The sequence below is a fragment of the Sciurus carolinensis genome, chromosome X (genome assembly GCF_902686445.1).
Source record: "Sciurus carolinensis chromosome X, mSciCar1.2, whole genome shotgun sequence".
NCBI classification, from domain to species: Eukaryota; Metazoa; Chordata; class Mammalia; order Rodentia; family Sciuridae; genus Sciurus; species Sciurus carolinensis.
Window position 1 is genome coordinate 104,363,043 of NC_062232.1, and position 14,170 is coordinate 104,377,212.

General features: G+C 34.7%; 1 protein-coding gene across 2 annotated transcripts in view; it reads right to left on the reverse strand.

Annotated features, from left to right (window-relative positions):
* Positions 1-14,170, reverse strand: part of Tenm1 (teneurin transmembrane protein 1) — a 741,978-nt gene that overhangs the window by 216,941 nt on the left and 510,867 nt on the right. For both annotated transcript variants that reach the window (XM_047535396.1, XM_047535395.1), the window contains 2 exons: positions 13,428-13,622; positions 10,297-10,497 (listed from right to left, as the gene is read on the reverse strand). In XM_047535396.1, the coding sequence (XP_047391352.1) occupies positions 10,297-10,497; positions 13,428-13,622 (396 nt within the window). The remainder of the gene's footprint in view (positions 1-10,296; positions 10,498-13,427; positions 13,623-14,170) is intronic.

Here is a 14,170-nt window from a genome sequence, read left to right on the forward strand (position 1 = left end):
GACCTCTTCTGGGTTTGTTAATGTTTACCCATACCTTAGTAGAATAAACTTTTGATTTAACTGGAACTTAACAAAAATATTTATCTTCTTAGAGTACAAAATGCTAATTACTAAAAATAAGTCAAAATGTGAATTTAACTTAAAAGCACAGTTTGTAGATGTATAATTGAGACCCATAGTGGTTGATATGTCTAAGACTCCATGGTGAATCAAAGGTTTTCCAGGACACTTGGGGTCATTTGATTATTTGGGTGACCTAGAGTTTTGATGAAGGTCCAGAGTAGGTAACAAATGCTTAGCTAAATTTTGTATGCATATAAGGTCAAGGATCGATACAGGGAATTAATCTAGAAGAAATAGTACAATGCACGTCAGAGTAGAAGATAATAATCTACTTCAGGCATGGGTCTATGAGGATGTTAAATAACAAGCCTACTCTAAAACTTAACGGCCACTAGCCAAGTTTAATATGAGTTTGGGTCTGAATGGATACTGTTTGCCAGCCCCTAATAAGGAGTTGACTTTAAAGTAAGATATTTAAAGTTTACCCTAATTTTATATTACAGGCAAGTTCTTGACCTAAACAAATGTATTACAGAGGAATACTTTGTTCACACATGACTTAGGAAGAATTCCAGTCCATTTGGGCCTACAAGTGAAAAAAATCAAAGAAGTAATTCATATACAAGGGTTGAGAGAAACAACAAACAATAAACTCAGACCCACAAAACCTATGTTATAATTTATCAGATATGGTATATAAAAGACATATTTACTGTATTTAGAAGAAAAGTAACCAAAAACAGGATTAAGGAGCTAAGAATTACCCAAAATAATGAGGCATATTTGAGAAAAACCAAAACATGTATTTTAATAACAAAAAGTAATCACTGAAATTAAAAATTTAATGGAAGGGTTAACAGCCAAAGAGAGGTTTAGTGAGCTAGAAGACCAATGTGAAGAAATTATCTATAAGATAACCCAGGAAAGGAAAGAAATGGAAAATAAGAAATAGAAGTAAAAGAGACAGAGGATAGATGGGACAATCAAAGGGGACTTCCAAAAACAGATCACAAAAAAATGGGGAAAAATAAAGATTCATGAAGATGATGACCAAATTTTTCTGTAATTTATTAAGTCATGGGTCCTTAGATTCAAGAAGCTCAGTAAGTACCAAAAAGAATAAAAAATTAATTTACATTGAACTTTAAGAAAGGACATTGGGGTATGAATACATCTGGCCTCAACTCTGAAGTATGCAGAAAAAGTAATTTGCTCTGCCTCTCATAGTGAATTTGTTTTTTTCACCTATAAGATGAAAAAACTATTATCTACTTTACTTACACCTCATAGGCATTTGATAGTAAGGAAAACCTTTGTGCTAGGTTACTGGAATCTTGGTAGCAAGGGGGAAAGTCAATTTCCTTACAATAGACTCAACCACCCACTTAGAGTCTTTATGAATTCAACTTTATAGGTTTCTAAGTGAAACCTATTGTCTTTCCTAATAACTCATCTCTGTTATTCCTATCCCTCTTGTTCTTGTATCCCATAATTCAAAGGAATATGGACATAAACCTGTTATCTGAAGCATTCCTATAGGTATTTTGTATCATTAGAGTTCAATATGAATCCCGATTCTAACAACAACGTTGGATTGTGGCCATGATGATGAAATAAAGAAAATGGGTCAATAAACATTTGGAGAAAAAGTAAAACTATCAGATAAAGGCAATATATTTTTATTACAGGAATAATATCATCCAGCTTATTTGGGGGAGACATAAGGGGTGCTGCCAACATCTGATTTTGGCACACAGGATTGGGACAATTAACTATGATTCATCCCTAAATCCTGGTCACTGTTTTTGCACGATTGAATACTGGTTTCCTTCTACCTCTTAACCACCTCTACAACAAAATCTTTCTATGTGTTCCTCCCCTGTCAGAAGACTATTATGGAAGCAGGGCATACTGTGAAAGTAGGCATCCAGGTAGCCACTTTCTCCACAGGATCTCATGCACAGGGAAAATTACACGTTTTAGATACATCCTTTTCTGGGTCTATTTTCACTTCATATAGCTAAATATTAATTGAGAAAAATGCCAAATAGCAAATTAACCTGGAATTTAGAATAAGAGTTTGAGTAAATTAGAGGAATACATTTAACAGTGAAACACAACATGTGCTTGGTTTTCTTTGATGTTCCTATTGGTTGGTCCAAATGTGTCGCTTATTGTACTATACTTTAACCATGTAAATAAGCACACATTCTCACTCTCAGGCTTGCTTACACTTTTTTGCTTCACCATTGCCAACTTACTTAAATATGTCCCTGGTTTGAAAAACAAATTTAAAGCTTAATATCCTGAAATAGTCAGCAGAGTTAGCTCAGATTTACAGAGAAGTATCTGCAAATTTATCTCTAACTTCAATCTTGTCAAATTGTCAAAACTTTCACTGCAGTTTTACATTGCTGCCTGCTAATGATGGCATAACAGGTGTGGTTTTTATTGTCTCAGAACAAAATGTAAAACCATTCTTTTGAAAATATTAGATATTTGATGTTCTTTAAATTACTTCACTATATATATGTATATACACACACACACACATATGTTACTACCATTAAATGAGCTCTTTTAAAAAAATAAGAAATTTTTAATATCGCAGAATATTTTGGTTCAATTTCTATTTTCACTTGAGCCAAAAAAAAGGCTTGGGGGTGGCAAACCATGTCTGAGTAGAATGTGTTGCTAGGAAATCATTATAATAGTGTGATTTTTTTTCCTATTTCATTTCTACCTCCCAAAGATATTTCTGTGCATTCAGTCTTAATTTAACTTGCAATTTTCTTAAGGATGCTTTTGGGTTGCATTTCTAATGTCACCAATGAACTTCATTTACTTCAATAAACTCGAGTTAATGTTTTGACCTCACTTTAGTGTTAGTGGCATAGCTGCCATGTTTGAAATAGAGGGTTGTTTTATTCAATCAATCAAATCAAAGTCACCTTAAATTTTATCTTATTTTTACTGAGTAGAAAAATAATTACTTTAAAATGAATTTGAACACAGGCTATTATACCTTGAATATCAAGTTAAAGATAATTAAGCCTATATGCAAGTCATAAGTCTTTTATCTTTTTACACTAAAAAGCATTATAACCCTTTCTCCCCCATCATGTTTCAGTGATGAGTGTTATCTGAAATTTTTTTTTAAGTCCAGGGGATCTGTAGCATTATGATATATTAACACTCTTACTCACTAATAAAAAAAGGGTTTATTTTTTTCTGAGAATTTTAGCTACCATTCCTAATAAATATGGATATGTTTCCAGAACACAGAAGGAAAATTACCTGCAATCATGGGTTCCAATTCTAGTTACATTAATGATTTCTTTTCTATTGAAGTTGCCAAATTCTAGGTACTTAATATTTGAGTATGTCCACACCCTTCAGTTACATGATGAATGAATGCTACTCAGTCATTCCTAGAGCACCTGCATTACATTTTTAACAAAGCTTCTTTATCAAACAGCATGTATGACCCTGCCATAACTATAATATTTGGAAGAAAATAATACTTCTGTACACACAAGTCAATTTAAAAGGCCTTAGCAATTTCTGGAAATTGCGAAAAAGTGATGCATTACATGTACTAGACATATAGTCAGATGAAAACCTTTTGATTATTGGCACTTTAAAGACAGGAGGAAACTAATAATGTTTTTAAAGCATATGGTACTTGTATAATCAAGGAAAGTTTCCCTAGCAACAATAATTATATGAGCCTCTTACAACTTCCTGCTCTAATTATCTGTTTTATTAGTAGATGCATATCACCATCCTTTAGGGAACATTTAAAAACATAATGAGACATTGTTATAATGAAGATATATGCATATATATATATACACATATATATATATACACATTTATATTTGTATGTATGTGAATCTCCACATACACAGGTAAATCCTCCAACAACAAGATCTATATATCAAAATGGGAATATACTTAATGAGAACAAAAATATTTTCGATTAATATTATCTCACCATAAACATTATGGAGTTAAAGAAGTTTATAGACTATATCCATGAACAATTCATAATCAGCCTCAATAGCCTAATATACAGGATCAAGAGTCATAGAACTCAGTGTTGAAAAAGACCTCCAGGGCCTTTTGGCTAATCAGCCATTTTACAAATGAGGCAGCTAATATTCAATGAAATAAAGTGAGATACTCAAAGTCATCATTCTGTGAATACATGCATGTACACATGTGCATGCACACACATACTGAGTTTTCTATATGGACAAGATAAAAACATGTTATAGGATGGCTTAAAAACAAGTGTCTTTTTAACAGATCCTTTTAACATCTTCAGGAACTAATCCTCTTTGGATGAAGTACATAATGATAGTACTTTGTACTTTATTCTCATAGTAAACAGTATGTTTAGAAACATCTAAACATCTATGCAACTGATTAATTCTTTTCTAAGACGCAAAGAATAAGAAGATATTGTGGTAGAGAAAGAGCAAGAGTTGTCTTCTTTTTGTAAATGCTTACCTCTCATGATTTTTTCTGTTATATTCAACAATACAGGGAATGGGTGAGAAGACTATAAAGTTCTAACTTTATTTTATGCTTTTTCTCAAAGACCATGTGACCAGGAGAAGCCAGATTTTACAAAAGAAATATTGTAGACACATTTTACAATGCTGATCTCAGATGCTAGGGCCAGTACACTTAGAAAAAGCTAAATGTATTACTGTGATTTTTACAGCAAGGAGTTATCTTTTAAGGGAGCATGATTTGACCTGTGGTATATCCACATCCAAACCATGATCTAACAAGCTTCTATTGTATTCCCTTTGAGGTATTTTTAAAGACTAATGAGTTAAACTTTGTGAAGTGCCATGAGACTATCAGGTTAAAGAAGTCTATATCAAGTATCAATTTAGGGCTGCTAACTATATTCATACTTAGAAAAACAGACTGAAAATAATCAGTAAACCATTCACTGAAGTCCCCTTGGTATAAGAGCAGCACAGTTAACATGCTAACAGCTAAGCTTCATGTGCCTAGAGGAAGAAAATGATCAATGGCAAAGAGCATATCCACCTTTGAAATGACATGATCCATTATAAGAATCAGATGTTAAATTGCTTCCTGTACTGAGCACACTCAATTAAAAGTATGCACAGTGAGATCATCTAGATGGTTAAATATTCTCTGTGGGAACAACCTTTATGGAGCTTAAAAATCACAGAAGGACCATTCCTACCATGACACTGGAGATTTGGAAGGCATTTCCTTTTCCTATTTTCCAATTTGGTAGTTTTATTAGGAAGCCTTTTGCCTGAGAGGCTGCTGAGTTTGAGATCATACCTATTCACCCTTTTGCTTCTGTGAGCAAGATATGTTTCTAGTGAGCTTTTCTATTGGGCCCAGAATAGATGAATGCAGCTTTGGTTCAGGATCTCTGTACAAAAATGTGCCATTCATGCCCTTGGTATTTGAGGTCCTTCATCTTCTTTTTCAGTAAGCTAATTTACTCACCTGAGTTCTATATCCTTCTCTAACTTCTGTCTTCCATGGGCAGGGGTGGAGACAGTGGGGTGAAAAGAACGCTAGACATAGCATGAAATCAGCAGACCTGGTTTTTACTCACAGCTTTGCAACTAACCAGGTCTTTGATCTTAGACCGAGTTATTTAACCTCTATGATTCTCAGTCTCCTCATGTTTCAAATACTCACATATTTCTTTATCATTGTTTGCTACCTCTCCATGCCAGACTGCAAGCTCCACTAGTGGAGAAATCTGTTTTCCTTACTGATGCAGCCCAAGAGCACAGGACATGGCACAAAGTAGGTGCTCAATGAAAATTTCTTTAACAGATAAACATTTCATGTCTCAATTAGTGGTGTTACCTATACATGCAATATTCCAATGTAGAAAACAGAGTTAAAGTCCCTGACTCCATTTATACCCATAGAGTCACCAAGTACTATTTCTTAACTTGTATCACAGCTGTTCTTTCCTTTGCACATGCACTTAAATTCCTTTATAACAAATTCTCCACAATTTTTTAGTATATTCTCCAAACCATTTCCAGGGTGATTTAAAATGGTCACCCTCTTTAAACTCCTCCTATGATTTTTCCATTGTTTCAGAACCAAGTAAACTCTTAAGCATGACATACATGAACATTCACAATCTAAATTTTTTTTATAATCACATCCTAGACCTTAAGATAATGTTAAACACTCCTGTACATTGCATCTCTCTCTGTTAGCACTTAGTGCATGATATTTAATGTTCACATGCGTCTCCTAAATCATATTTATTATGTTTCATCCTTCATTATATAATATTGCCTCAAATACTGATGGAGATATAGTAGTGGCTCAATAAATATTTGGCAAATGAAAGGAAGAGATTAGGCTAGTGCAGCAGTTCTCACCATTTGCCTTGGGAAAAACCACCTAACCTCTTTTCTTTGGTTGGTGCGTTAGAATCCTCAGGGATGCTGAGGCAATTGGACTAGACACTACCATATTTGAGAAGCACTGGACCAGATTATCTCTATACTTCCTTCCAAATCCAATATTATATGGACCTGTGTTAGCTTTCTGTTACTGTAACACATATCTGAGATAATCAACCTACAAGGAGGAAAGGTCTATTTTGTCTCACAGCTTCAGAGGTTTTAATCTGTGGTTCGTGGATCTGTTGCTTTTGGGTGTGTGCAGAGGCAGTACTTCATTATGGGAGTGTGTGGCAGAGGAAACCACTCACCTTATGATGACCAGGGAGCAAAGGAGAGAGAAGGAAGAAACCAGCACCCCTCCTGAGGCATGCACTCAGTGACCTAACTTCCTCCTACTAGGTCCTATCTCTTTTCGGTTCTACCATCTTCCAATAGTGTCATGGGCTGGGAAAAAATCCTTTCACACATGGGCCTTTGGGGGACATTACATATCCAAACTAAAATAGAAGCTACCATTTTCTCTCATCATTTGACTTGCTTTTGTGAGTTAAGGATTTTTGGGGGTGAGGGAGGAGTAGGGTGGTGTTTAGGGTACTAAGTCTGGAAGAAGAAAGGAGGGGGATTTTAGAGGAATGTTCACACTTAGCCTTTTTATCTCCTGTGATTTTCTTTGCCAAGAGAACAGGTACATGACTTTTCATGTTAGGGAGTATGGGTGAGAGGGGAAAAAAACTCTATATTAAATTTAATATTAATTCATTGTAGATATAAATATTTGAATTTATGCAACTGGTGAGTGGTGCTTTACCAGAAAGTTTACTCAATTTTGAGGTATTAGGAAGGGATCTGTGTGGTCTGAAGGAACAATTATATGACATGGAATCACTATTCAATCAATACACACTTATGCAGTCACATACGAAGAGATAAATATTTGACACAATGTGAAGAACACTATTATTGTAAATACATGTTGATCTTCTCCAGGGTTCTGACTTTCTTTATTCTCAATTTCTGTATTTTCCGTGGATAATCAAGGACATGCCACAGGCCTATGATCCAAACTACATAATAATGTTTGCCTCTAGGTCAGGATTCTTCTGTAAGTTTCTTTCTTGATTATCAGGCACTCACTGGACATGTATGTCTATCTGGATCTTCTGTGTATGCCTCCAATATCAGATCTACAAATCAGCACCTTATCTGGCCCCTCTGTCTTAAATAAGGTTTTCTGCCTGTATTCTCTTTCTTCCTCAGTTGGTGGTACTTCCTTTAAATCAATCACCTGGCTCCCCCTCCAATCTGCCATGAAAACTCACTCTCTGATTTGTCTCCACCTCATCATTCTTATAACTGCAGTTTCAATTCAGACTCTTCCCACCATAATGTTCTTAGATCACTCCAAAACACCACACAGTATTTGTCTCTTAGTTGCGTATACCATTCATCTCCAACTGGTCTTTTCAGTTGCCATTAGATTGAACAATCTTAACTATAGTTTGTTTTAAAGCACTCAGTGCTTTCCTGTTGTATCAAGAGGAAATGTAAGTGTCTTAGCAAACTTTGTTAAGCTCTCTCTGTTCTGGTCCCTGCTTTCTCACAGGTTTAATCTCCTTCACCCTTTGTCTATAACTAATCCAATGGTTTATAAATCTCCAAGTGTTTTATTTAGATTTATATCTTTTATTTCATTAGTTAAACTATTCCTTCTGCTTAAAAATCTCTTTTCTCTCTTTCCAACTGATGAATATGAATCATCTTTCTAGAGTTAGAATGTACAGACTTCTATAACATCTTATCTGACTTAAGGCCTTTCCCACAGAAACAACTTACTGCTCCCTCTTTTTCGATCTGTGGCTCATGGCCCTGGACATGTCCCAACAATGATTTTTTTATATATGATTAATTAGACAAGAGACACCTAGAGTACAGTACAGTATTGTGATTAAATGCAGGGACTGTAAAGCCAGAACAACTTAGTCCAAATTCTGACTCCAATACTTGTTATATGGGTAACTTTGGGCAAGTTATTTCCCTCACCTCTCTGTGCCTCAGTTTGATCATCTGCAAAGTGGGTATAACTATTACACTTAACTCAAAATAAATTCATATATGTGCAACACTTAGAATAGTGACTACCATGTGTATACTAATAATAATGCTAACATTAATATTATTTTACTTGAAGCTCTAGACTGAATACTATAACTGAAACATGGAAAGTTGGAGGTATTCAGTAACATTTAATAAAAAATTAATAATCATATTAGGTCTTTACTATGCAATACCACAATACCCAGTAACTCTGCTTTTGTAACCCTCTCTTAACATGTTCAATGTGTCACTTGCACTATACCATAAGATCATCTGTGCAAGAACCACATCCATCTCATTTACCACTACATCCCTGGCACAAAACACCAAGCCAAACTCATAACAAATACTTCTATATTTGTTAGATATATAAATGAATGGTTTTTAAGATTTGCATTTATTATTACCTTTAGCATTTTGATAATTTTCTGAAATTTTAAAATCTTGTCTCTCATATTATTTCTATGTGAGGCAAAAAAATTTTAGTGAAGTTTGGTTAGAATTATGGTAAAATGTTAAGTTAGAATTAAATATCTTATCATTCTCCTCCTGTTTCCTTAGTGTAGATCATGAGCTAATTTAGTGGTACCAACAGTTCCACAGTACACTGATTCCTTCTGCTTACCACATGTAATTATGCATCCTTGACAAAATTCATAGGCAAAGCCTTTTTAGGAGTTTTCGTTTACTAATTCTACTCATTTAATGAGCATGAAATCTGGAGATAAGAAAAATGTATAAAGAATGGCCAATTTTTTTCAGTGTTTATAATTCAGGTAGAAAAACAAGCCATGTGCACAAATACCTACATCACAATGTCTTGTGTGCTCTCTAGCAATGCAGATGGGATGCATTTCAGGGATTCTTATTGATGTGATCAGGAATGGTTTTATGGAATGACTAAAATTGTAATTGGTCTTGGTGTATTTTCCTAGGGGGAATGAAAATAACATTCCATGATGAGAAAAAGACATAGAAAACAAGTGTGAAAATAAGATGCCTTGGGAGTAAAGAGTGCATACAGATTATTTGGGCAGAAGGAGGAATTTATGAAGGAAACAGAAGTAGACTACAGGCTGGACATAAGAGATTTGAATAGTTTATGGTGAACTTTTGATAACAGGATAAGATACTTAAAAGTTTATTCTCAGACAATGGAGAAGTGTGGAAGATGTTGGGGCAGGGAAAGGGAAAAGGAAAGCGATGTTGTGAAAATAGGAATTGTGTAGCAATATGGCAATATATAAAATGGAGAGGAGTTCTTGGCTAAGTTGTGTTTTCAAGTGATGGGACATCAAATGCAAATGCCTGATTTCCCAAGTTTGGGGAGATAAGAGATTTGAAACAATCTCCATAGCACTGATAGTAGGAGACTTGAAATGAATGAAATAACGAGAGAAGAATACAGAATATGAACAAAAGCTGCAAGACACAAACCTACCATAACAAAAAATAAGATGAAGAAACAAACAGTAGCATCATGTTGTAAATGAAATGCAGTAAATACTAAACTTCATACCTGAAAGGATCTTATGATTCACAAAGCTCAGTATACTTCAGGAAGGATAAAACTAAAAAGACACATATCAAGGCATATCAGAATTTAAGGAGTACTTTAAGGTAGTTCTCTGTGTTAAATAAAGGATCATTTAGAACTTAGGAGCAGAGGAAGGAAGAAAAGGAAATAACTCCAATGTACCTGTTGAGCAGTCAGATCCTGTCCACTTGGGATCACAGCTGCATACTCCAGTATCCAGAAGAAAAGTTCCATGTCCTGAGCACTGCTCTTGACATATAGGAAGTGGAGTTTCACAGTTGACTCCTCCCCAGCCAGTGGAACAGTGACATTCTCCTTTTACACAGATGCCATGGCTGGAACACATTGGATCTAAGCAATCCTCTGAAGGTCCAAATAAAGGGAGAGGGAAGGTTAATAGGGAACAGGTGCAGGATAATGAAACTGAGATACTCACATTGATTTCCTAGTATCATATCATTAATGTAGCTTTAATTGGGCAATAAAATGACTCATGCAAACACTGTGTTCAAATCATAAGATTATTAACACTTAAAAATATGGTAGAGTATCATAAAGGTTGCAACCTACATTTAGGAGAAGAAAATCACACATGGTATGTGAAATTGTGAACAGTGTGTAGCAACCCTACAAAAATGGGGGGGTGGACTCCACTGTGGGCCTTCAACAGGAATTCCTCAGTTTTGAAGAAAGGCCCAAGAATTTGTGGTAAGTCATTCCTTATCTTTTCTGAAATTGGAATTAGAACTCCAGAAATGACTTTAAGTTGATGTGCCTAGTGGAGTCAACAAAAAAAAAATTAAATTTGGATTGTTCAAGTTATTAGGCTAGGTGACTGCGGTTTGTATGAAATAATGAAATTTATAACAATTTATTTTAATCTCTCATTTATTCCAATCTCTCATTTATTCCTTAGAAGCACTAAAAACGCAACACTTTAAACCTAATTCAAAAATTATTTTATTTATGATTTCTCCTATCAGGATACTGTGACATAGTTTCTAGCGTCTGAGAATATCACAGACCTGATTCCATTTGTCTCTGTTTCTATGATTCTGGAAAATTTTCTACATTTTAACAAAGTTATAAGCCTTTCTGGAGGTAGGTTCCTGTATGTGCCTTGGGGAAAATTGTTTTGGGCTTTTAACCAAGTAACCTTTTTATAGCAAAATGGGAAGGTTACTTCCAAAGTTCCAGTCTTTGTATACAAATGAGATTAAAATATTTATCGAGCATGCATACTTTGAATTACTTTTGCAGAAATAGAAATAGACAGACTGATACAAACTGCTTGCATTTGAAAGACTGGTTTAGCTGTAAGGTGTGACTTGTGGCCATGGAACAGACTAAGTCTAACTAAGATAACTAGTGTTATTGCCATTATAATTAACCCAAGATCTCAGAGTCATTAGCACAATACATTAATACCTGAGCTAGTCAGTAAATAAACACACAAAGGCACATCTAATTTGATTCATCATTTGAACAGAGAGAGAAAGTATATAGATTGTTTTAGAAGGAGCCCCTTTTGTTATATTAAAGGAAAATAATCTTAATAAACAAAATATTTAACAATACATCTTATTTTCTTAAGAGGCCTGCTGCACTGTATTCATGTAAGTCATCACAAAGTTATATTTAAATCAGAGGCACAAAATCATGGAGCTAAAGGGGCCATATATGGATGAAATGGGCTGGATGTAAGAAAACAGTATGTTTGGAGCAAACTGAAACCAAGTATCCTGATTAAAGGGAACAGCTGCTGCTACTTGGATCTAGCAGATTGCCATCATGTAGCAATGTGGGCTCAAGGTCATCAGATTTTATAGTAGTCAAGAGTGACCAGAAATAGCAATTTTTATATGACACTCCTCTACTTTTAAATTTTGGCAACTAAGTCACATTGAACAACAACAAAACAACATGGCATATGTGAGTCAAACAAAATCCATCTGTAGGCTCAATTCAGCCTGTGGTTTGCTGCTCAGTCATGTCTGAAGAATACTTTTTTCCTATTGTATTTGAAAAGTGTACACCATTAAATCTGATGAGCATCGTCCCTTGCTATTTTGGTTGTACTAACAATTTTCTTAGTGACCTCAGAGAAGGCAAATTTAAGATAAATCTTTCTTCAACTGCTTACAAAATTTAAATTAGAAGAGTCTAAAATAATTAGTTACATGATTTTCATGGCAAGGTGTAGATATTGTAATAGACACCATTTTTGTTAGCAGTGTGTGTGTCCATGTGGTATCTGAATTTACAAGTTAAATATAATGACTATAGTTGGATCGTCACTAAAACAACTTTTAAAACAAACTTAGGAACTCCAGTGCCTTGTGGAGGCCCAATACCATTCACTGGAACACATATCATTGGAACACATAAAATCTTCAAACCCAAATTCTACTATTGCTAATGGGAGGTAGAAAGCTGAAGTCTTTCTTGTTCATGGACTGGAATGAGATTAAACCCTTTAGAATGCTGTGTAATAGTCTTTAATGAGCCATCTTTAAAAAGCAATTATAGTGCATTTTTGGCAGCCTCTTTCCTGAACAACAGTTGTGATGAGACCATCTCCCATGGTAATGGTTTAATATTATTTGTGAAATCAGTCTTGTTTGAGGAATGTGGCATGAAAAAGGTCTGATTACTAGTAAACTTATTTTCCAAAGCATCTCTTTAAATGATGAAACTATTGCCATTTCAAAATATTTTTGTAAAGACTCCTTTGGGGTAAATTTAATATAAAGGCACTGGTTTGAAACTCATTAGTGGTAAGCCTGCTTCCTTAGGCACAGAGGTCAAGTTTCAGCATGAGGTATGTAAAAATAAAAAATTTAAAGCAATAATAATAATAATGGTAATTACAAATTACTCCCAAAGAAAACATTTGCATAATGGCTCCAAATGTGCATATATCATTATTTTTATTGCTTTCTTTAAAGTGAGATGTAGCATAATGCACTCTGTAATCAGGAAAGCATATGAATTAACAGAGAAAAATCATCCGTATGGAAATTCTAAATTCTCAAATTTATTAAACAATATTAGAAATAAGTAGGAAAACAATTTTTTTCATTTCTGCTCTGCAGGTGTTTTAGATACAGTCTCATGTAAAATATTAGACTGTCAGAAGAGACATGAGCTTTCCTAATCCCACCCCTCTGCACATGTACTAAGGATATGTTAGCATTTATTGTTCACAAAGAATACTTGCATCCCTATTAGAAGCACAGACTGAAAATTCAGAGAGAAAAGGCTGTAGCAATAGATTTAAATGGGGCTCTCACCTTCCTCACATATTTCTCCTTTGTATCCTGGCACACAGATGCAGACTCCCATGATGCAGGTGCCGTGGCCAAAGCACGTTGGGTCAATGCATTGCTCTTCTGGAACATCGCATTCTGGTCCCTTCCAGCCATTCCGGCAGACGCAGTGTCCTTTCTCATATTCTCCATTCCCACCACACAGAACAGGGCATGAATCTGAAGGTTGGTAAATGAACTTGTAATGTCCTCGTAATGCTTTCAAAATCTCCAAAGAGCAATTTTTTATTGATTCTTATATAATATTTCAGGCTAAAAAAGCACTATTTCTGTCCTACTCTTTATTAAATAAATAGGCATATGTTCGTGATTACAAACATAGAATTTTCCTCTTACAGGAGTGGGGTAAACGATAAAGATACCCTGAATGGAGATATTATATTGAGTATTTGCTGTTGATTCTACCATTTTCTCCATTTTATTCATCATCATCATCATCAGCAGCAGCAGCAGCAGCAGCTAGGGGTTTTCTCTTTTATGGTTTTTCTTCCTCAAGCAGATATATACTGCTCTTAGGAAGCAAAACCTGAAAATTTAGAGCTAATAAATAGGGAATTATTTATACTATACAACATTATCTTTAAAAAGTTGTGCAGTTAAATTTATAATGGACAGATGTCTACATCTGTAATATATTGTGCAGACTTTTATTAGAACATTTGTTCTGTTTTGTCATTGTTTGTCTCCCTATGAAAATTATGGGTTTT